Genomic DNA, 26322 nt, shown 5'->3' with positions numbered 1-26322 from the left:
ATTACATCTCATATTGTTTCATAGCCAAATAAGAAACTCAGAGTTTCATGCCGAATATAAAAACTATATAAAGTTCGGCAAGTCCAAGCGTAAGCAAATACCTGGATAGTGCGACATCTGACCCATTTGGTAGTGCTACACTGAGGCAACTCATAGTAAGGGTGGAGCAAGCTCTGATCACTATTCTTGGTATTTACCCATAATGTGAAACCCAGCTCCTAGGAGCTGTATTACTGTTCTACATTATGAGAGAAGGTCACTACCCAGACCAGTTTCAACCTTTATTGAGGTCTCGTCAGTGAGTAGGTAGACCTAGTAATACCAAGTTTGTAGCAAACAGAACTTGCATACCCCTACTATGAGAATAGCCAAGAAGGTGTCTGGGTAGTGACCTTCTCTCATAATGTAGAACAGTAATACAGCTCCTAGGAGCTGGGTTTTATGAGTAAATACCAAGAATAGTGATCGGAGCTTGCTCCACCCTTACTTTGAGTTGCCTCAGTGTAGCACTACCAAATGGGTCAGATGTTGCACTATCCAGGTATTTGCATACGCTTGGATTCACTGAACTTTATATAGTTTCTATATTCAGCATGAAAGTTTCTTATTCAGCATATGAAACAATATGGGATGTAACTTCCTAAAGGAGTTTGCATTCATATTCAGTTTGTCAGAAACCTGCTTTGTTTAGTATGGGATCAGTTTAGATGCCATAAAACTGAAGCTGTTAAGAATGAACTACTTTACAAAATGAACACAAAAGTAGCTGTAATCCCAGGAGGATTCACCTCCATGGTTCAACCTTTAGATGTATCAATAAACAAACCATTTCAAGGATTTATGAGGGGAAAATGGATCAATTGGATGCAATCTCCAAATTTTGAGGAAACATCTACAGGTAGGAGAAGGCCACAATTCTGCAGGCATGCAAATAGTTAGAGTTCATGGAATGAAGTGAAACCTTAAATTATTATAAAATTTTTTCAAAAGTGTGGCATTAGTAATTCTAATGCCACACTTTTGAAAGACAGCGAAGACTCAGTTTCTGATGAAGTTCAGAAATTTTTGAGAGTGAAGATGGATAAAGATTTGAAAAGAAGATTAATAATGAAATTTTATAAAAATTATTTTATATATATATATATATATATATATATATATATATAATTGAAATGTTTTGAAAAGCTTTTTTCTGGGCACCTTGTCATATGCCTTTTCCAGATCTACGAAACTTAAGTAAAGATCCTTGTTATATTCCCATGATTTCTCAACTATTTGTCTTAAAGTGAAAATATGGTCTTGACAACCTCTATTTGGCCTGAACCAGCTTCTTGTTCTTTGTGTTTCTCTTCCAAAATCTTTCTCAACTTCTTTTCAACTATGCTTGCATAAATCTTATTTGGAACACTTAGTAGAGAAATTTCTCTGTAATTCTCACATTCAGTTTTATTCTCTTTTTTATAGGTGGGTGTTATGAGAGCTCTACTCCAATCATTGGGAATTTGACCTTCTGCCCAGGACCTCTGAATCATGCAGTGTAGTCACTGCAGAACTTTTATACCTCCATACTTAAGTATTTCTGGTCAAATATCATCTACTCCAGCTGTGTTTCCACATTTCAAGTTTTTGATGGCTTTTTCCACCTCTGGTATTGATATATACTCCTCTTTGCACTCCTATTAAAATTTTTCGAGTATGGTTCTGTCACTGCTTAACAGTCTTTCGAAGTAATTACTAAAGACGCTGAAGATATCGTTATCTTCAGTTTTCATATCACCTTTATCATCTCTGATTCCTTTACAGTACTCTTACCACCTTCCTGATATTTATTTTCGATTCTCTTACCAATGTCTTCCCATGACTTCTGTTTAGCTACTTTTACGCATAGCTTAGCATGTTTACATTTTTTTCTGCATTCTTTTAGGGTATCTGCTGACTTATTTGCTAGGAACTTTTGCTATGCTCATGTTAATTTCATTAAATACCAGGTTAAAAAGAAAATGAATATTACAAATTTCTAAATGTACCACATCCTATGTCACACATAACTGTTAACAAAGACCAGCTGTACCATCCCAACCAAATTTCCTTTTAAAAATATTATGCATTGCATAAATTAGTTGATTTTTGTACTAAGTGAAGTGTGTATGTGTGTGTGTGCACATATGCCTGCATGGTCACATAGTATGTATTCGTATGTTTTTTTTTAAAAAAAATTTCCATATATTTTTATTCCCTTCCAGTAAAATAATTTCCATGTTCTTTTAAATCTACCTTAAGCTTTTCAATTCTCCTTGTAAATTATATATTTTCTTTTTTGACTCGAGTTCATTTCCTCTTGTAATTTATTATCCTTTTAAGAGTTTGAGTTATTGATCTCATTGCTATTTTCAATCACCAAATGTTAATCATCTTTGAGTGATGAGTTTGATTTAAGAGTTTATATCTATCAATGTTGTTCTACCAAAATTATGTCCCAAAGTTTTTAAAATCAACATATCAAAAAACACGAAGATCTTCCCCTAAGGCAGTGATGATGAACCTATGACATGCGTGTCAGCACTGACACACTTGAGGGTTTCAGGTGACACACCTTGAATGTTGAAAAATATTGGTATTCTGATGAAAAAACTGCGATAAATCGTGTAAGATCGCTCTCAGTTAAGGCGAAAGTAGGTTTGTTCGTTACCAGTAATCAGCAACATAAAAGTCATTAAATGTAATGTAAGTTTGTAATTTCAGCTTATTAAATTAATTGTATAATATGAATTCATAGATTTTATATCAATGTCCTATTAAATAAATAGCCTAATATGATATGTATAAGTCACCATCTATGATTATGTAGTTACATTTATAATGCATGTATGCAAGTGGCACATCAACAACCTCAATATTTAAAAAAAAAAAAAGTTTGACACACCTGGGTAAAAAGGTTCGTCATCACTGCCCTAAGGTATATCTAAAAACATCTTTCCATGTTATCAGTTTTTAATATATGGCTGAATATATATCATGTATGCTTTAGTCTTTAATCACAGGAATAATCAGGTGTGTATAGAATTACACTTTTATATGTTAATATATAAACTACTGTGAACTATATTTTTTACAACTTTCTTTTTTTTTTTTTTTTTTTGCTTTAATAAAACATTGTTTTGAGAATGCATTCAAATTATTAATCAATTCTTTGAACTTGCAATTGTTTTATATACCAGTGCAGAATGTTACTGTGGTTTTAATGAATGGTTTCCATAATTAATTGCATTCTAATTTACTGTATTTGTTAACCCTCCAGTTCAGTCATCAAGAATAAATCAAGCATTATACAGAAAACCATAGTTACTGTTCCTTTCATAAGTTAATCGGATACTTTTTATATCACTAACGGAAGATGAATCAAAATTCAATCTTACTAATCTTTTAGGTTAGCCCCCCCCCCCTCTGGAAATAGTCCAAAAACTGAAGTCTTATTTCTTGGAGTTAAAGAGCAAAAGGAATAACTGCAAGATCATCCAAAAATTCTTAGAAAAAAATTTCCTTTATCCGTTATTCTGAAATAGGTTTTTAGAGTATTCAGGTGTATTTCCTGCCACACTTTTGTTTGTTTTGCATGTGCTGGCATGGTGGTGTTGACGGTGTAGGGGAATTTATTCACTATACTTCTTATTCACAAATAACATATCCACTCAGATTACACTTCACAGGAATTACTGAGACATATAGCATTAAAATGGAAAATAACTTTCTAGAAATAGGAAATTACACTAATGAGAAATAAAGTCAAAAGTACTTTCAATGGAAGATGATAGGCAGACCTATAGAGAGTTACCCAAGCTTGTGAAAAAACTTTGCATTAAAGATAAAAACAACTTTATTAATAACGTGTGCAGAAAAATTGAAGATCACTCGAATCAAAACCAAACCAAAGACCTATTAGCAAAATAAGGCTGTTGAATAGAAAACTTAAACTAAAGTATTCAAGTATAGCTGATGTCAAAATCATATTCTTACTGATCAAACATACTTAATAGATGGAAAGGCTATTGCTCAAATCTATACAAAGATAATTCAGTCTCATTCAACAAAGAAAACACCAGAGACTTCTTCCATAAAGAACTTTTGCATCTTAAAACAAGTTGAGGAAGCTCTAAAAAAAACTCAGACAAAGGAAAACCCTGGGCCACTACCAAATACCAAGCAAACTTCTTGCATGTCTAGAATCCATGGGAATCAAAATCATTGGAAAAATTTGTAATAAAATCTGGGAGACAGGAGATTGGTCTGATGATTGGGTAAAATCCATTTTTATTTCATTACACAAAAAAGGAAATGTCACTGAATGCAATAATCATAGAACTATAGTCTTTTCTCACATGCAAGCAAAATTTTTCTCTATATTATTAAAGAAAGACTTAATGTTGAGCAGCAGCTTCCTGCAGAACAGGCAGGTTTTAGAAAAGGATGTGAAACCAGAGATTAAAATTATAATCTAAGGCACTTGGTTGAAAAGGTGAAAGAATTTAATATTCCCTTGTATAAGTGCTTCATTGATTATGCCAAAGCATTTGACTGTTCACCGGACTTACTTTGGAGTTGGCCACTGCTGCATAAAAGATAGACAGAAATGGAGAGACATTGTGGCTAGGGTCACCAGCCCTTGATCATGAGGAGACCAAGAAATGGAGACTGCTTATTCACAAATCCTCTCCTCTTCTCCCCTTTTTAACCAAAGCTCTCCATAAATGCTCACATGCATAATTAGTTTGTGATAATATGTATTTTGTTCCCTATTGTAGTAATTCATTGCACACCTGTAATAATACCACAACTGTAAATTGGATATTTATCTGTAACCAATCTACTTGTATTCATGCCTATTCTTTTCCTTAGATGTGACAGTCATATGCACATAGTTCATATCTGATTAATGCAGTTGAAATATAATTATCTATACCTGTTAGAAATTTACACCCAATTATAGAAAATTCCCTTCATAATTTGTTATTTATATATCCCAAAAACAATAAATTTTATCCTTTTTACAAAGGAAGAAGTAGAGGAATTTTTTTTTTTTTTTTTTTTTTGAATTGTTACAGAAGATAAATGACACTAACAAAATGTTGGTGGTTGTTCTAAATAGCAGAATAGGAAATTGAATATCAAGTATATAGAAACATTTTGTGAAAATGTGGAGAAAAGAGCAGAGCTAATAATAATGATAAATACTTGCTAGATTTCTGATAAGGATGAGTTATTCATTACTAAAACCATGTTCCAACATGAATAGGTGTGCAAATTCACATAGAAGACACAAGGAATAAGAAAAGTTTCATTGTCATCTTTCCCACCAGTCATGCATATTCAGAAGATTTGAAACAGAAAGTGATCACCATTTAGTTTTGAGATGGATAAAAATGAATTCCATATTGAAAGTGAAAATATGAGAAGATGAACTATAGACTCATACAAATATCTTCTGGTAGAAATGAAATAGTTTGAAAATAAGGATCAACCTAAGAGAATTGGTGGTGGTTTCTGAAGAGAACACAGACTATCTCAGCCAAGTGCAGTAAACATGTTACAAATATGTTTACAGGATAGACAGATCAGAACCTCTATGGTTGATTCAGGAAGTTAAAGGGACAGTTAAAACAAAGAAGGTATATCAAAAGTTTTGAGGAAGTCAGCATGTATTCAGAAAAGGTCGTGGGAAGACCCTGGTCACTATGTAAAAGATAAATATAATGGCAAAATGTTTTTAATGCTTTTAAAAAAAGCTTAGAAGAAAGAATAGTAATAGGAATCTAATGACTCCAGGGACATCTAAAATATCTTTGTTCCCATTTTTAGTTTAAAAAAAAAAAAAATGCATATTCTAGATGTCTGAAGTAATTACTTCGAAAGATTTGAAACCAAACAAGAAATGACAAAATTGTGTTAAAGTATTAAAAAGGAATGTAGTCAGAAATATCTATCAGTATTTGAGATATAAAAGGACATGAAAAATATGAAATTGAAAAAATAAGAGTTGATGATATTTGACCAGAAATGCTCAAATACAGAGGTAAATGTTTTATAATGGTTGTGCTGCATAATTCAGCAGCACTATCAGAAGGTAGAATTCTGGATGAATGGAGTAGCTCTCATGTTGAAGTTGAGAAGGTTTTGAGGGCCATATTGTTAAAATATGAACACAACTATATATCTCAGCTGTATTCCAAGTTTCAGAGATGAAAAATCAAGTGTTTATTGCTCATTACATATTGAAGTTTTGTAGTTGTAAGTTTAAGATGGGTTGGGGGGGGTGTAATACTGGCGATTCCATGTTGTTTGAAATACTGATTAAAAATTTCATTGTTATCTTAACATTAAAATTTTTTAAATTATTCTGATAAAAAAAAAATTCTGTTTTAGGTAATTGCCAACCACGAAATGCCCAATATATCATTTGCCTCAGGAGGAGATGCTGTAAGTATCATTAACCACTGTGTACATTTTTAAGTTACGAATATAAGAAATGCAAAATGTATCCTTTTAAATATTGTAATCTATTTAAACATCTTTAAATGAATGTTGTTGTTATCCTCCCCCCCTTACATCATAATACATTTTCAGCAGATCAATTGCTTTGAGCAAGTTTTTTAAGGAATAAAAAAGCTTAGAGTATCAACCTAAATGTTGTATTTGAAATTTAAAATTGAGTATGTGAAGAAAACGAAATTTACACTTGTGGATATATCATTTCAGGCAACAAGATGTTGTATGAAAGTTTTTAAGGAAAGAAGAGGTCACATGTCCTTTCTTAGCTATAACTGTTTAGATACAAGTCATCACTGTTGCTTTGGTTTCGTCTGTGTATGTGTGTATATATATGGGGGAGGAAAAAGAAATCCCATTGGTGAGAAGGATCATTGTTCATCAATTATGGTCTGATTTGCTGAATCACTGTTACAGGAGCGTTGGACTATCCCAGAAACAGATTCACTATTGAAGCCCTATTAGTCTGTGAAGTGGGAAAGCAAAAATGAAACATCAGATGCCCTATCTTATCTATCAGGGCACCCAGAGATCAACTTTTATTATTATATTGGCAACTCCATTAAGAGAAGCTCTAAATATTATGCCAAGCACTATCTAACATTCGTGCAATATCTATCACACTTCGATTTGCACTCATTCACCCTCTACAAAATCTAGCCCTCACACCTCTGCTAATTACTCTCCTTTCTCTCCATCAATCACCCTCTTATCCACTTCAACTTTATGCTCATCCCCATATGCTGCAATTTATTGATTAGAATTTCATGTGGTATCCTGTCAAAAGCTTTTACAAAGTCCAGCAGTCATTAACTTTATCCAACTTAGCTGTCACTTTATTATAAAAGGTGAGTAAGTTACTGAGGAACAAAACCTTCACAAATCCATGTTGCACCCCCACATAGTATTGTAAACGGGGGGGTATCTTATCTCCTTTTATATATCATATTATTTTCCTTATATCTCTGTTTATCTCTTTAATGTCTCTTTAAGCTATACTGCCTTCTGCACTTGCCTTCTTATTCCTTGAACACCAGAAAATTTATTTGATATCTGTGCCAATGATGTCCATTTTCTAGTAATAAGTGTTAAGTGCATCCAGTAATTTTCCCATTACATTCAAATTATCCCTGATTAATTAATATCTGCAGTCGTGGTCTGCTATCTATCCTTTACTATCCTTTCTCGTGGGTTCCCGCTAATAGGCTCTAATATTTTTTTTTTCGGAACAGTGCATCAAAGAATTAAATATCAGGCAACACTCTATTAACATTTAAACAACACATTTATTTACCATAAAACAATGTACACTATTATTCCATTAAAGAAAAATTTGCTTAGTTTAACTTTACATAAAACAATTATGTTAAAATGCCCTTTCAATTCATGAAAATCATGTCACATAAATAACCACTCCTTTCCAATATCAAGTTTCTATTCTAAGCAATTATACTATTAACAAACTGTTGTTCCTTAATTGTTATACACACAAGAATATCGTTATACATAAAAGTTCGATCCCTCTGATAGTAAGATAATACTCTAGGCAAGATGCACCATTAACAAACAGTTACTCTCTGAATGTTATGCACACAATATTCTATTACTTGTTTAACAGTTAAAATCCAACCATTAACTTTGCTCAAATTCAGCAGTTTAATCTTAACAGTTCCCTATTAAAGTTCTCCTATAATTCACAAAATTGAAGAAAAAAAATCGAAATCACTTTAGGGCTGTTACCCACTGCGTATTCTCAATCCCTGGCTTAGGATCGGATTCCTGATCTTTTCCTCCCATACCAGGTTTTCTCTCTTCTTACGGCGGCGATAGATTTACTGACGCTTCTGGGACGCTGTCTTCGCGGCACGTCAGGCGAAGATTATCAGCTTGAGGAGTACTTGCGTGTGCGTTGAACTAATGAAGCAATTCCTTTCCACTCGAAAATTTCCTCTCTCCGGACAACAGCTCCCGGCAAAGGTTTAACATCAGATCAATGCTTTGCCTGGTGGATTGGTTCCTTTCATCTTTATTTCAGGCCACTGATATGACTTCTCCTGAAGTCGCATCCTTGATGGCTTACATCCGACTGATGACCTATGGATAACCAATACTCGATCTTCCAGCCAACACCTTTTATTCACCTACCTTCGGATCCCTGTACGAAGACATGGGACCCTGAATATTTCGGTGCAATCCCTTGTTCTTTCCTTGACACTGACCCTTTCTTTGATCTTCTTCTACACTCCTTTAATCCTATTTTTTTCGGGCAGCAGAAGTGCATCTGAAATTTTGTCAGTTCGTCTAACACTGACCTTGAGTGTTTACAGATGGAATTCACAAACAACTTTAATGTCCTTATACCAGTGTTTCTCAACCTTTTTTGGATCATGCTCCACCTCAACGTCTCAAAGATTTTGATGCCCCCCCCCCCCTCTAGCGTAATAGTCAGCCAAGTTCTGAAAAAGTATAGTATAAATATGTACATGTACATTTTCTAATTGCCCCAAAAATATTCAAATTTCCCCCTGTGGGGTGTGCGCCCCACGTTGAGAAATACTGCCTTATACCGAGCTAACATACAAAGTTTTCTGGTGGCAAGGCATTGCTTTTGTTAATGTATTCTAGAATTTTCCTTTTTAGGGCAGTAAGTATAGACAATTCCCATAGGGATTATTTACATTAACAAACTGTTTTAAATATACATAGACATACAGGTTATTTTTATAACATTCTTATAGAGCTTGACTTCTGTAAAAATTGATGTAAGGCTTTCTGGCATTATTAAGCTACATTAAATTTTTACATTATCCCATTTCCATCTATCTATTTCTGTATTTTGCTCTTGACCAATTTTTTTCTCATGACTATGACTCCTGATGTGCTGATTGGTCAATAATTCGTTACCTTTGTCTTGGAGCCTCCTTTATGCAAGGGAACTATTTTCCCCTCTTTCCACATCCTTGAGATCAACCCAGATCCAAAACTTAAACAAAATCGGCTAAGTCACTGTCAATTCCTTAGTACCTGCTCATAAAACTCAAGCTAGTATACCATCTAATCCCATAGCTGTATTCACATCAAGGTTCTGTAATATTCTCTGCACCTCTAGTTCATTTATCTCAATATCCATATAAGCACTTTCCACTTGTTACTGCAATATCATTCACCTGGATGATATACTTTTGCAAAGTGTTCACTTAGTAATTTAGTTACTCCCTACCATTGGGATTCATTAAAATTATTCTTTCATACTTATTCTTCTCTTTACTTGCAACATACCAAAAGAATTCTTTGGATTAATTATAGTTAACCATCTAATAAATTCTTTCTCTCTCTCTCAAGAAGGAATAGATAAACCACTTCTGCCCCACATGTTCTCCGGCTAACATCTTAGGCTCTCCAACTTGGAACCTATCTACAGGGATAAAGGAAGGCTTCCTTTCCTATACATGCTCAACTTAGTTGATCCACTTGTATACCTGATGGTACTTCTGTATCATCAGGTGCAAAGAGTGTGTGCACACACTTCTTTTGATCTCTGTAAATAATAACTTGGCATCAAGCAAAGAAACTCTTCTCGCTCTTTTACGCCCTCCTTATACAGCTTCCAGGTATAGCCTCTTGGTTCTACCCTTCTCTCTCTCTCTCTCTCTCTACTCTATGAAAAACCTCCACATTAATTGGGTAACAATCCCTCACCAACTTATACATTTCAATCCATTCCCTCTTCTTCTATTCGCAAGGCTCTGCAAGTTTCATTCCCTTAATCTGTTTTCATATCCCATAGATCAAATGAGTGATTTGATCTATGGGATATGAAAAAAAAATTCCATGAAGCTGCTCTAAGATCTTCATCCTCTTGAAAACCAGGAGACCAGATCTGCATAGTAATCAATATGTTGTGTGATTAAGACGTAGGAAATCATAAGCCCTTTGTTTCTGCTGTCACTGTCCTCCTCATTTGCCATAATCCATTGTAATTTTCTCATAATTTAGCAATGTGACCCTCTAAATCTTCTATTTTTTATCTTTATCCTCTTGAATAGCCATAATTTGTCTCCTATGGTCTCATCTTCCTGAAAAATCTGATTTTGGTGGTTGGCCACTGGCCAACTTGGAAACATTTACTTAAATTCCTTTTTTGGTGGTACATCCAATCTTCCTACTAATGTAATTCTGCTGCTGAGTTTGAGTTCAAGATTTTTCTGTTTTGATTGAAAATTGATCCTAAATATTTAAATCAGGGTTACTTGTCTGAGTTTAATCCTGAAACTTAATTATATGTGTTCTTTCTTTCTTTCCTTCCTAGTTGTAATCATAGTAGTTTATCCATGTTTTGGCCAATTCTTATTCATTTTCAGCATATCTTCATTTCAGTTATTTAAGTTATACTTGAAAGTCTTCCTCTGATTTTACTAATGATACTACATAATCTGCAAAAACAAATTTCTACAGGTTTCATTTGCCAATTACTTATCTGAAATGGTTTTTGATTTTGCAGATCTTGATGATATTGCGCACCAATACAATAAACAGTACTGGGCTTGAGAGTATATCCCTGTCTTACTCATGCTGTTGTAATAGTAGTTCTGGTACAGGCTTAGAATCCTTCAGATCAAATTTTCTTCCACCTTTCTTTCATGTAATACTTTCTATAGTTCATCCTGTGGTATCCTGTCACAGGATTTTTAAAATTGTAAAAGCATAACTTCATCTTTCCTATGTTTTCTTATCTGCCTGAAAGAAAATTTGAACCTGGGTGTCTCTGTTTTAACACATTCGCTGCCAACTATAAGTATACTCGTATGACGCTTACCGCCGGCAACATGATTACCCGTACTGACCTTGAAGAAGTGAAAATGCTTGGCATGCAGAGCTAGCAGCGAAAGTGTGTATACTTGTAGATGGTATATGAGCCTCACAAGCCAACTACGAATATACTCGTATGACGCTTACCGCCGGCACTGAGATTACCCGTACTGACCTTGAAGAAGTGAAAATGCTTGGCGTACGGTAACAAACTATGCCCAAGTAGCATGGCAGCGAACATGTTAATCAAGAAATACCATTGCCTTTCATCCAATTACTTTTCAGTTCTAATCTTTATCTTGTCTTTAGTGTGTAGGCATAGATTTTTCATACTATGTTAAAATGTGAAAATACCTCTAGTTCTGACATAAACATACTCTTCATTGAGGAGAGAACCTCTATAGTAGTACTTCCTGTTTCTCTTCAAATGTTTTTTTTTTTTTTTTTTTTTTTTTTTTTTTTTTTTGGAGGGAGGAGTGAAGTGAACACTGAAAGAGATGCTCCAATCTCTTGTCATTTCTTTCCAAGGAAGTTTAAACACGCTTTAACATCTTACCTTCATTTAGTTTAACATTTTAAAGTGTGATTTCCCAATTTTTATGCATTTTATGAAGTGTTCATTCCTTTTCCTTGATTACATTTTCTCCATGGTACTCTTTTGAATGTTGTTCTCCAGTGTCATTTTTCTCTATTCCTAATACTTTAATCTTGAAACGCAGTCTTTTGATACCTTCATAATATTTTCTTGTCTAGTTGGAATTTTTTACCTTTCCTTTGATGAATTTTAGTGAACCTTCCTTCTCTTCTTTCCCCACATTCTCTGAGACTTCATGAAAGTTTTCGATTATCTTTACTACTGTCCTCCATAAATTTTCTGAACTCCTATGATTTGACTGTTAAGACTGCCAATTTTCACTTTTAGGCTCTACAGCTCAAAAGAATCACAGTCATCTCTTTATTTCATTAAAAATTCCTTTGTTTTTACTTCTTTTTTGGAACTTGTGCAAAAGCAACAGGTTCCTTCTTGTTCCAATGAACAGGAAGCATATTGTTCTTCATTCTTTTTACCTACCTTTGACTTTCTTTAAATCTCTTCTGATTCTTGGGGTATAATGATTTTGAAACTCTAAAATTTGAGTCATTTGTGTATTATCTCCTAGGGCAGTTGTGTTCGACAGGTCGATCGTGGAGCGATTTTTGGTCGATCTCTTGTTTATTCCTCCTTCCTTACAAATTTAATTAAAACTGAAAACATAATATTTTATTTATCATTGTTTTGTATTATTTTTTAATTCTCTTTAAGTGTATTGCTATTGTTGTTTATTATTTTAACGGTATAATAGAACACAGAAACTAAGTAAATAATTAATTTATTCACTTGATGCTGATATTTCGCTGGTATTATAACCAGCATCTTCAGAGCACAAAAACACTGTTTGTCACAATACGCGAGACTAAAACAACATGGTGTACATTAACAAAATTGTAGCAGCAACACAAAGACTAGAGTCCTGATTTTGGCGCCCTCTATCTGAAAAAAAAAAAAAAAAAAAAACGCTATCATATATTGCTAGAGTCCTAGAAAAGTGCTAGTTTTTCCTTAATATGACTGTCTCCCAAATCTTCGGCAAGTTAATACAGCCATATTTGTTGAGATTTGGGGTGTGTTTTAGGGCTTCTGTCGCCTCTAAGAACAATCTCTCTGATTTATATGGGTTTCTGTGTAGTACTTTTGTGTTTTTCCAGTTGATCCTGTGTGCAGGGGTATCCAGAGCATGGTCTGCTAGGCCCGCGATAAGATTTGGGAGACAGTCATATTAAGGAAAAACTAGCACTTTTCTAGGACTCTAGCAATATATGATAGCGTTTTTTTTTTTTTTTTTTTTTTTTTTTTTTTTTTCAGATAGAGGGCGCCAAAATCAGGACTCTAGTCTTTGTGTTGCTGCTACAATTTTGTTAATGTACACCATGTTGTTTTAGTCTCGCGTATTGTGACAAACAGTGTTTTTGTGCTCTGAAGATGCTGGTTATAATACCAGCGAAATATCAGCATCAAGTGAATAAATTAATTATTTACTTAGTTTCTGTGTTCTATTATACCGTTAAAATAATAAACAACATGTTCGACGAACACATAAGTCTGTCCACACGTGTATTGCTATTGTTTATTTATTTTTCGTTAAAATTGTCAAATCAGTAATTTTCTTATAAGTCCGGGTAAATGAATTAATTTGGATCAGTGGAAGTCAAACAGCGAGCTGAGTGAATACGATTATAAGCAAAGCACATCGTATACATTTCGTTTATAATCGCATTTACTCATAACTACATCAGGCATTTCCTACTACCCACTGTTAGAATTTCAGTTGAGTTTCAGTTGCTCTAAATTTATCGTTGGATTTACCATTATTTTTTTCGCTAATTGATAAGTTATAAACATTTTTTTATTTTAATAAAATATTTAAAAGTTTTTTTTTTTTAATTTGACGATAATCATGAGTGTATCAAAGAAATTGAAGACAAATCATTTTCACAAGGAATGGGAAATGGATTATTTCTTTACAATAGTAAATAGAAAGTGTTGTTGTTTGATTTGTAATTCATCTGTAGCAATTCCAAAAAAAGGTAATATTGAGAGACATTTTCGATCACTACGTGCAAAATATGATGAAGATTTTCCCAAAAATTCAGAAATACGCGAATCAAAAATTATAAAAATTTATTTATTACTTTCGAAAGTAATAAATAAATCAATATCAGCTACTTTTGCATCTTTGAAAGTGTCATTTATTAGCAAAAGCAAAAAAGCCTTTTACTGATGGAGAGTTAATAAAAGAATCTTTACTTGCAGCAGCAGAATCTTTATTTTCTGATTTTAAAAATAAAAATGAAGCCATTTTGAATATTAAAGATTTAAGACTTTCCAGAACAATAGTTATAAGAAGAGTTGAAATTTTAAGTGTCGATCTGAATACTCAGTTAATGTCAGCCATTCACCAGTGTGTTGCGTTTTCATTACAATTTGATGAATCAAACGACTTCACTGATACTGCTCAGTTAATGGTATTTATTTGCATGGTATTTCAAGATTATTCAAGAAAAGAAGAACTTTTGAAAATTCTACCATTATTGGAAGGACTAGGGGAGAAGACATTTTTTTGGCATTTGATGAATTTGTGAAACAACACAAACTTCCACTTTTTAAACTTGTCTATTACTACTGCTGGTTCTCCTGCAATGATAGGTAACAAATCATGCTTCATTTCATTATATAAAAACGATAACAAATATCCAGATATTTTAAGTACTACCACTGTATTATCCACCAACAAGTACTGTGTAGTAAAAGATTAAATACAAAAGATGTTTTGGATATTACATTTAAAATTGTAAATTCTGTTCGAGGAAAAGCCCTGCAACTGGGGTTATTTAAATTACAGGCAAATGATGATAGGGAACTTCTGTTGTACAATAATGTTTTCTGGCTCAGCAGAAGTCAGTTTTTAGGAAGATTTCTTGTATTAATTAATGATATAATATTTTTTCTTGATGAAAAAGGATATGTTTATCCACAATTGAGTGATAAAAGATGGTTGTAACACATCATTTTTACTAGATTTCTGTACAAAATTAAGCAATTTAAATTTAGAGTTACAAGATAGAGATAAAAATTTTATTGACATGTTACTTTTATTAAAGAAAAATATAAATGACTGCGAATTTAGACATCTCCCATACTTATTAAAATTTTTTGAACAAAATCAAGAAATGCTTCGCTATGATTTAAAAGAATTTATTTGTGAAATAGAATTAGTTGAGGAAAAATAAATTCAAGATTTAAAGATTTTAATAAAACTGAAATGATTGTATCTTTTATCAATAATCCATTTCAAGAAAGCTTGAACATCACAGAAATTTCAAATAAAAATAGTGGGCAGTTTGATATAAACCAAGCTGAAGTAGAACTTGAGATAATAACATTCAGAATAGTTTACATTTAAAATCAATAAACGATGAAGTCATTTAGAAGTATACACATGAAAAATTCCCAATATTAACTGATATTGTGCGAAAAATTCTGTCGTGTTTCGGATCGACATACTTGTCAGAATCCACTTTTTCAAATATGAACGTCATAAAAAATAAATTAAGAAACCAAATTACAAATGATCATTTGGATGATTGTCTGCGATTGCCCCCTTCTTCATATCAACCTGACTATGAAAATATTGCGAGGTCCAAACAATGCCAAATTTCACATTAACTTTTTTTTTAATCAACCAGCATTTCCTGTAACTTGTGAGTTTGTAATCAATCTGTTTTTTTTTTAACTTTGGTTTTCCAATATATTTTGTCAATTTAATGTGGCAAAATGTAAGGTTATGCATTTTGGGGTGAAAAGATTAGCAGCAGTATATCACATTGGTGAGGAACTGTACTCCAGGAGATTGATGAGGCCAGGGACTTGAGAGTGTTGGTGGATAGGGAGTTGAAGTTTAGGGGGCACATCGCAAAAGTGGCTAAATCAGCTCATCAAATCACTTGGATGCCGAAGAATACTTTGACAAGCAGAGTTAAGTAAGTTATTGTTCCTCTGTATCGAGCCTTGATAAGACCCTTTCTTGATTACTGTGCCCAGATCTGGTCACGTAGGTTTATTCTTAATGGGGAGGAGGTTGAGAGGATCCAGAGGGGAAGTGACCCAGATGATAGCAGGTCTATGGAATTAACCTTATAAAAACAGGTTGAAGATTTGTGGGTTGCAGAAATTGGTTGATAGACGGAAAAGGGGAGATATGATTGAGACATTCAAATTGCCGAAGGGTTTCTGTATGATTAATTCAGAGGATATTTTTGAGAACAGGACTGGTGGTGGGAGGACTAGGGGACAACCATGGAAGCTGGGCAAGAGTCTGGTTAGTAAGGGTGTTAGAGCTGGGTTTTTTACTTTTAGAGTGGTGAATGAGTGGAATAAGCTGCCAGAGTCTGTTGTGGGTGCTATGACAGTGAATGAGTTCAAGGCAAAGTATGATAGATACTGTGTGAATGTTGAATAGTTGTAATGGACATGATATTTAGGCCCTCCCTCGATGAGTCTAAGGACTCCTTGGAGTCGCCCATAATAATAATAATAATTTGTTTTATTTGTTGTATTAAAATAATTAAAGGTGATAAATAAATTTTTAAATACACAAATAAAGTTTTTAGTTTCTTTAAAGTTTTTAGGGCTGGGAGAGTGGTTCCTCCGAAGTGAGTGAGCGTATTTAACTGCATAGTTGTGCATAATCAGATATCAAGGTTGGGTTAACGTGATCTATATAAGAGAGTAGATCACCAAATAACTTGGTATAGAAAATTAAAAGAAACACATATTAACCACAGTGAAAATTATTTAATTGTAAATATTTCATCCTAAGTATCTTAGGACATCATCAGTACAGTAGTTTAAAACAATAATAGGAATAACATAGTTGGGGCACATGATTACGTGCGTAATGTGTTACAAAAAAAAAAAATTAATTATTTAACACAATTTTGTATGACAATTTCCCATACTTTAGGAATAGTAAGAACGTCATTGCGGTTTAAGTTTGGTCTGTGTAGCAGGGCTTCAGAACTTTCTTTGTATAATCGTTCGTGTTTATATAAAGATCTATGTAAAAGTTTGAAAATTATTTAATTGTAAATATTTCATCCTAAGTATCTTAGGACATCATCAGTACAGTAGTTTAAAACAATAATAGGAATAACATACAGTTAGGGCGCATGATTACAATAGAATCTCATTAAACGTGCATAACGTGCTACAAAAAAAAATAATAATAATTATTTAACACAATTTTGTATGACACTTTCCCCATACTTTAGGAATAGTATAAACATGAACATTTATACAAAGAAAGTTCTGAAGCCCTACTATACAGACCAAACTTAAACCACAACGATGTTCTTACTATTCCTAAAGTATGGGAAATTGTCATACAAAATTGTGTTAAATAATTTTTTTTTTTTGTAAACACGTTACGCACGTTTAATGAGATTCTATTGTAATCATGCACCCTAACTGTATGTTATTCCTGTTATTGTTTTAAACTACTGTACTGATGATGTCCTAAAGATACTTAGGATGAAATATTTACAATTAAATAATTTTCACTGTGGTTAATACGTGTGTTTCTTTTAATTATGATTGCACCACAGGTTACGTTATTTAAAAAAAAATTAGTATAGAAAAGTAGCTCGCATAGTAAAAAAGGTTGAACACCACTGTTCTAGGGTCTCGATCTTTTGTGCTATCCTTTCCTGGATCATTTATTGTTTCTTTTGTTTTCAGTTTGTAGATTGTCTTTCTGTATAGTTTGGTTTCTATGTCATTTTTTTTCTTTTCCTTGCATACTATTTCCATTGTAAGCAGGTACTGGTGTTGGTTAAAAGCCTTTCATGGCTGAGATCTGTATTAAAAAAAAAAAAAGTTTTTTTTAAACAGATTATAAATAAGAACAGTTCTAGACATTCAGTTTTGCTATATTTTCTAAACACTGTGAAAATTACTTAATGCACCTTTATTATTTCTGTATATTTGCCATTTAAATTAATATTTTATATTGTGATTACTTAATTCACTTAACCGAATAGCATATAAAATCTTTAAAATAAAAATAAGATCCCTTTTTCTTCTAATTCTCCAAAGGAACAGACAGTACTCTTAGCTTATTAGTCAGCATACAGTCTGCATTGCTCACTATCATCAGGAGTTGAGGACATTTCTTATCACCTTCTGGTTGAGTAAGCCAGGGAAGGTGATAAAAATTTTGACAGACAAATACTGATATTTCATTTACCTGATTCTAATTACAGTTAACTCTTATAAAACATGTAGAAGACACACAAGTAGTTTGTAGTAGATAGTTTGCTACAGTGAATTTCTTTAGCATGGCATTTTACCTAAAAGGTTGGCAAGAACCTCTCAGTAGTTTTTTCACTAAGTGAGTGTGTTATGGCAATGTTACAATGAGAGACAACTCCAGTGTTATGATTTGAATATCATGTGACCACTACATTGGATTTTTTTTTTTCTGAGTTAAAATGTTAAAAGTTCAAAATCTTTTGGGAAAAAAGCCCAATTACAAGCATGAAAAATCAGCTAACTCATACAACAGCTGATAAAAAATACTAGAAAAAGTTATCTATCTTACTTGGTTACTAAATTTTAAGCATTCTTTCTGTTAATAGAAAAATTAAAAGGCAGAGATCTTAGAGAATTGTATTAAATATATTTTTCACATGGAAATGTAAAATTTATACTACATTGCAGATTAGTTCTGGATTTTTTTTTTTTTTTCAATACAGCATGATCAGTTTATTGTTTGAGGAGAGGAAAGAAAATTTATAAAAAGTTGAAGGGGATTTCTGAGTATTGATTTTCAGTGCTTTTCCTTCTCAGTAATTAATTATTTTTAAACTATTTTTTAAGGACACACTGGATTTCGTTGCATATGTAGCTAAGGACCATCGATATGGGAGAGCTTGTTTTGTACTAGAATGTGGTGGAGGTTTAGCTCAGGATGTGATAACTACTATTGGTCAGGCATTTGAATTGCGTTTTAAAGAATTTTTAAGAAGGGCACCCCGAGCTATAAATGTACCAGACAGGTAATTAAGAGTAAGAATATTTATAGTTTTATAAATACTCAGTTTTAGTTGTTGGTATGTTTTTGTTTGTGACGGCTTGTGTGATAAATCTACATTAGTTTATAAACGATTTTTTTTGTGTGTTTTACACTTAGTGTTTATAGTGTGTGGTTTTTCCCAAACATTTTATCTTGTTTGGAGGAAACAGTTGCATAAAAAAACTTTCCAAGTAAGTTTGAAAATAAATGTTTGTGTCTCCTACCCACAGAAGGTTGTAAAAACCTGCAGTACCTCAGTACTGTGTGTAAGTGAACTAAGGAATTTTATCATTTTTATGTTATTTATTTTTTGCATAATTCAGAAAACCTACTCCAGAGATCAAACATGGAACTTTTTTGAAGTTCCAGAACTAACATCCATCCTGCATGATCTCTGTAATTTATTATATATCTGGTACTGGTCACAATGCATGGAAGCAATCACATATCCATCCTATTCCAAAAAAAGGTGATAAAAGTCTACCATCAAACTACTGATCAAGTGCCATCACCTCTGTGCTCTCCAAACTAATGGACAAAGTCATTAATAGCCAATAAATTAAAGATACCAAGAGATTGTATACTTAGTTTAATCCTTTATCCAAGTGTAAGCAAACAAAGTTTGCACCTGAAATATTTTCAGGACTGGGGCAACTCGCGGTAAAGGTGGTATGAATTCACATCACTTGCCTTAGTATTCCATAATGCAAAGCACATTGTTGTGTCGACTTTCTACTCATATATCTATTCTTCTATCTTTTGGGTCAGTTCCCCGTTAAACTCTCATACGGGTATCACGTGGTACCTCTGGGGGGACAATGGAATTTCCTCGAGATCGAGGCAACACCAGAGTATCAGTGTGTCTGAGATCAACCTCTCGTAAAATGCCAAGAAAATTTATATTTCGCTACACCACTTAGCGCTATTAGATTAAACAATATTTTCAATCAAGAGGTGATCTCAAGACAGTATTTAAGTGATACCTAGCAGCTTTGCAGATGTGCCAAACTCTAGTCTCCCGCATAGGTTCGTATTACTTTTATAAGAGATGCATTGGATTCCAAAATTCACAGATAGTCTTAGTTAGATACAAAAGCAAAGTTTATTAGATATCATAAATATGTACATACAATACAATAAGCTTAATTCCCATCTTAAGGGAGTTCCTGACAGTCAGGATAGAGTTAAAGCAATATAATAATATAATTATACTTAAAACTGATTATGTTGTAATTCTCTAAAGTAAGATTCTTATTATACTCTAAAAACCTTAATCATGCATGATTATCACAATAACTCTCTAACTTTCTGTAGTTCAATCAAACCACACAAGATAGTATTTATAGCTTTTACAACCCCTTCATTAAATAGCAATTCCTCACTCTAGGCATATTCGTAACCTCCTATAACATGTTATGTAACTCTATCACATTAGGAGACAGTAAGATTTAAGGTAACTCTCTCTATATCATAGTAGCACAGTCCTAATTAATATCATTAATGTTCTTTCTTCTGTTTTTTTTTTTTACAACGTGGCACAAATCTCTCATACACAGTCAGCTAAATACAAATAAAGTCTACTTATCTGCCCTTTTGTTCTGTATCGTGTCACTGGTCTACCGGAATCTGCCTTTCCATAAATGAAATGTCCACGTGCTCCAATCTGGCTTTCTATGGACTGCCGGGCTTATTCCTTCCACGGAGATACGACCGCCGAGTTCTGCTGCTGCTGCCGCCTTTATCAAAATCCTCCGGAATGGAGGCACTGCCACCCTTCACCTGCTCACTGCACTGCGAGATGAACACTCTAGGAGATCCAGGAACAAAAAGCCTTTTTTCAGGGATGCTAGACCCTTATATTTTCACTTTTCTTTCTCAGCGATTCTCACACTCACGTGGTCTTACGTCACACCGTCCAGCTTTCTCCACTATATCGCACATGCTGACGGCATGCTATTGCTTGTGGCGAGCCGCTCCCTCGCGTTACTGCTCTGTGACCTTTGGACTTCACTTCCCCATCTTGAATTTGTGCTGACATTCTATATCTCTTAATACATATTACTTTATAAAACTCTGCTAAAGGTTTACACTTCCATTATTGATTTTAACTCATTTGTGAGTGGTACTAAATGCACACTTATTTGTTTTCTCATAGTAAAAATTGCTTGATATATTTATATAGCATTAATTTAATATTCAGAGGCAATCACATGTATTTATATTCCTTTTTTGTTTCGAAACACATGTTAGATTGTGATAAGATAGGAGTTCCTAAAATCCCAATCTATCACAATCCAACAACATCTCCTTGCAGACATGTATGAAGGCTGTTCGATAAGTCTGCAAAGTTTAAGAGATGACGCCACCAGCACATATGAAGGTTATTGTTAGTTACTGGCAACTGTTGGAGGATCACACACTAAGTTTCAGTCAGATAGATCTATTACTCTGTGTTTGGCAGTCATTTGAATCGATCGATTACCGTGATTTGTGAAAAATGGATGAGGAAAAATTTTGTGTAGTGATTAAACATTACTTTTTGAAAGGCAAAACGGCTCAGGAAACCAAAGCTAAGCTTGATAAACATTATGGTGAGTCCGCACCTTTGATTAGAACAGTTTATAAGTGGTTTAGTAACTTTCGAAGTGGCCATATGAGCACAAGTGATGCTGTGAACGTTCTGGACGCCTTGTTGAGGTCACTACTCCAGAAATTATTGAAAAAATCCATGATATGGTGATGGATGATAGAAGAGTGAAGGTGTGTGAAATTACTAAGGCTGTGGGTATCTCAAATGACTGCATATATAATATTTTGCATGAATGTTTACATATGAGAAAACTATCCACAAGGTGGGTGCTGTGTTTGCTCACACTGGATCAAAAGCGTCAACGTGTGAACTGTTGCAAGGACAGCTTGAAGCTGTTTCAACAGAATCCAGAGGAATTTTTGCGTCATTTATAACAGTGGATGTAACATGGATTTATCACCACTAGCCTGAGACCAACGAACAGTCAAAACAATGGGTTGCAAATGGGGAATCTGCACCAAGGAAATCAGTAGGAAAGGTTATGACCACCGTCTTCTGGTATGCTCGTGGCATAATCTTCATAGACTTCTTGGAAAAGGACAAAACATTACCGGAGTGTATTATGCGTCTTTTTTTTTTTTTTTTGCCATGACAACTCACCCACTCACTCTTCTGCAATTGTGACCACAAAATTGTTAGATTTATGCTACAAATCCTTTCTCATACTCCTTACTCTCCAGATTTGGCTCTTTTGAACTACTATCTGTTTCCAAACATGAAAAAATGTCTGGCAGGAAAGAGATTTTCATCAAACGATTAGGTGATTGCCAAAACAACTGCCTATTTTGAGGAGTTGGACAAATCATACTATATGGACGGGATCAAAAAAAACTCTAGCATCGTTGGACTAAGTGTATAGACCTCAAAGGAGACTATGTTGAAAAATAAAAAATGTTTGTCTCAAAAAAAATTATTTTCTTCATTTTTTGCACGGACTTATCGAACAATCCCCATATGATGCTATGTATTATGGGAAGGGTCACTACTCAGACCGGTTTCGACCTTTATTGAGGTCTCGTCAGTGGGTTGCCCACTGATGAGACCTTGGTAAAGGCCTTCTTCATGATGTATTTCCAAACAACTACAACCTAAAACTCTTCAAAAAAAAAAAAAAAAACCAGTAAACTTTTATCTTAGTCCCTCATCTGCACCCCATATACATCACTGATGTGCTTGTAGATTTATATATATATATATATATATATATATATATATATATATATATATATATATATATAAATGGATGACGAGAAATAAGTGGAGCATTGCAGAAGAAAGAAATTATGGAGGACATAAAGATAGAGAGAAGTGGAGAGCAGTTGCATGAGGAACATAGGCTAGGAAACTGACTAGTATTGTAAGGAGAGAAAAATTAGGTTACGAGAGGAGACTGGTACTGCAATCCCAAGGAGTTTTTTTGCTATGTGTTGAGTAAGAGGAAAAATGATAGTGGATGAATTGCCTTGCTGGATGGAGATGGGAATCGGGTGACCAAAGCAGATGACAAAGTTGAGCTATTTAATGATCACTTTATTAAAGTGTTTCACCCTGGAAGGATAACGAGTGAAGTGTTAGAAGTGAAAGAAGAGGATGTATTCCAAATGCTGAGTATGGTAAATGTTAATAAGGCAGGGGGCCTAGATGGTATTTAGCCACGTGTTTTATGGGAATGTGCCATAGAACTATTAATTTGGCTGTTTAATGTGTAATGGGACAGGTTCCTGGAGAGTGGAAAAAGGATAAGATAGTATTGCATAAAAGTGGCAGTAGAATGGAGGTATCAAACTACAGGCTTGTTTGTATTTCTTCTGTAGTCGAGTTAACTCGAGCGCAGAATAAAATGGTGCCCTCAAGTGCAGATTATGCAAATTTTATAAAACACTATTATTGCTATTTTTATGAGTGAACAAGTGTTTATCAAGAATGTATGATGCTGTCCATACTTCTTACTTGTAAGAATTTTAATTTATTTTATTTATAAATTTTTTGCGAAATTAATTCAGCACATTGGACAATGTCAGTAGAAGCAGTTAAAGGGTTAAGATATTGGAGAAATTGGTAAGAGTTCATATACAGAATTGGATAGATGAGGACAATATTATTTATGCATGCCAGCATGGATTTGGTAAAGGGTGTTCTTGTTTTAGTCATCTGGTTACCTTTTACAATAGAGTAACAAAAGCAATGGATGAGGGTAAGCCATTATACTGTCATTTTTTGGGTTTTTCAAAGGCATTTGACATGGTGCCACATGACAACTTGATTTTTAATTTGCAATATATTCGGTTTGGATATCAGGTTAGTGGACTGGATTGGTGACTGGCTCTCTGGTAGATATCACAGTTGTCACAGGACTACAGGGAGATGTTCAGTGGTTTGCAGATGTGAAGCTTGGGAGGGTTTTAGTAATAGTGCTAATGTTTTGGCTCTTCAAGAGGATTTGAATCAGCTTGAAAGGTAGACAAATGAATGGAAATGATTTAAAAATTTTAAAATTTGGGATCCCAGATGGGATACTTCACTCACTTAGTAGAGTTATACTGGAAGAGGTGGAGGAAGCAAGGGATCTTGGTAATTGTGGATAGGATTTGAAGTTCCAAGGACATATTGTGAAAACATGTCAGAGAATTTTTGCAATTTTGAAATTTCAATATTTGAACTTCTGAAATTTCTGCAATCTTCAAGAGATAAAAGTGTGATGGTCCCATTGTATAAAGCTTTAAAACCACATCTGGATTTCTCTACTCAGATCTAGTCATTATGATTTGAAGGTGATGAAGTAACCTTGGAAAGGGCACAGATGTAATAATTGTTGTCTGTGTAAATGTACTAAAAATGAATCTGACATATCTTGGTAATAGGATCAAATAGCAAACCCATTTGTGTAGTGCAGAGATGTTCCACTGGTTTTCAATGTTTAAAGAGTGGAGGGAGTCCCTGGAGGACAAACCACACTGTGGATGGCCAGTTTCTGCATGGACAAATGAAAATGTGGTGAAAGCTAGGGAAACTGTTGTCCATGACAGGCAACAGTTTCCCTGTTGAAATGGCATGGAATGTCTTCTTCCTGGAAGAAGAAAATCAGGTTGCAAAAATCATGTCTCAAGACAATGGTCATTGTTTTTTGTTTCAGTGCTGTTGGAATTATACATCGGATATTTGTTCCTGAAGGCAACATAGTGAACAGCCAGTATTATTTAGGAGTAATGCAACGTCTGTACGCCTATATGTGACATGTTAGGAAAGAACTGTTCCACAACAACAATTGGTCTCTGTTGCATGACAGTGCCCCTGCACACTGCACTGCCTGTGAAGCAGTTCTGGCTTCGAAATCAATGTGTGATCAAACCTCCCCCCCCCTCCCCATTTGCCAGATTTCGTTCTTGCAGACTTTTCCTTCTTGCGAAAGATAGTGTGCCTTGAAAGGGGAGCGTTTCGGTGACATTGAGGACATCCGGTGTGGTGTGACCGAGACACTGAAGGAGCTTCCCATGCAGGACTTCCATCATGCCTCCGAATACCTGGAAAACAGATGTAAACACTCTGTGAAGTTGCAGGGGGATTATTTTGAATCTGTGTAATTGAAAATTCCAAATATAATTCTTTGTTTTGATATAATAATTGTTGACTCATTTAAGCAATGAGTCAACAATTATTATATCAAAATGGGCATACCTTGTACTCTCCTGGAGTTTGGATTTAGGTGAGAGTTGCTAGTAGTAGCCATTTTTTAAAAATGTGTTGAAGTTAAGTTCTGTTTGCAGGAAGTGTCATTGGTATAGATAACCTGATTCTATGTGTTAGCATATTAAGGATACTCTTACTAAACTGGATGATTGATTATATAACTGTTTATGTATGTTGCTTGCTCTCTCTATATATGGATTAGGTGGGTATTGAAGATTATTTGATTGATTTTGTTTAGGAGTGTCACTGTTTTAATGTCATTGGCTTTTTACTCAAGAATTCTTAGAGCATTGCAGATGTATTTTAGAGACAAATATATGTAGCATAATGGAAGAAAATTCACACATACCTTTTCTTGGATGTTGTTACCTGTCTTCTTTCTGTGGTGTGCATACTTCTGCTGTTATGGTGTTGAAAGGGGAGGGCTTGGGCCATGTGGGAGAAAAGGGGACGAAAAAGCAACTGTTTTTTAGAGGAAGGGTTTATGGGATAGCATCCACTTCCTCCATGAGTTCAGACGACGACTCGCACCCCATCAACCCTCTCCTTGGGCCCCCTTTTCCCATAAACTCTTCCCCTTCCTCTAAAAAACAGTTGCTATTTTCAGCCCCCTTTTTCATCTTTTTCCCACCCTACAAAAAAAGCGCTCCACCCACCCTTAAAAATAATATATGTATATATTATACAAAAAAAAACAGGTTTTTTCAAATTAATTCTCCCACGTTGCCTAAGGCCCCCCACTCCCCCTTCAACACCATAACAACAGAAGTATGCACATCGCAGAAAGAAGACAGGTAACAAATCCAAGAAAAGGTATGTGTGAATTTTCTTCCATTATGCTATATATATTTGTCTCTAAAATACATCTGCAATGCTCTAAGAATTCTTGAGTAAAAAGCCAATGACATTAAAACAGGGGCACTCCTAAACAAAAGTAGGCAAAATAGCCATAAAAATAATAGTTTTTAAGAGGAGTAACATGAGAGTTTTCCTAGAAATAATACCTTTTACTTGATTGGTTTTCTG

At 34.2% G+C, this 26322-nt stretch overlaps 1 protein-coding gene across 7 annotated transcripts in view; it reads left to right on the top strand.

The window, feature by feature from the left end:
- LOC150099696 (SHC-transforming protein 1-like) overlaps window positions 1-26322 on the top strand; it is a 238812-nt gene that overhangs the window by 165313 nt on the left and 47177 nt on the right. For all 7 annotated transcript variants that reach the window (XM_090404438.1, XM_090404442.1, XM_090404439.1 and 4 more), the window contains exons 6-7: window positions 6418-6471; window positions 18824-19002. In XM_090404438.1, the coding sequence (XP_090260564.1) occupies window positions 6418-6471; window positions 18824-19002 (233 nt within the window). The remainder of the gene's footprint in view (window positions 1-6417; window positions 6472-18823; window positions 19003-26322) is intronic.

Source organism: Typopeltis vanoorti, chromosome 14 (assembly GCF_054136105.1).
Source record: "Typopeltis vanoorti isolate ZY-2024b chromosome 14, IOZ_Tvanoo_1.0, whole genome shotgun sequence".
Lineage (NCBI taxonomy): Eukaryota > Metazoa > Arthropoda > Arachnida > Uropygi > Thelyphonidae > Typopeltis > Typopeltis vanoorti.
Note: the sequence above shows the minus strand (reverse complement) of the source record. Positions and strands in the feature narration are given on the sequence as shown.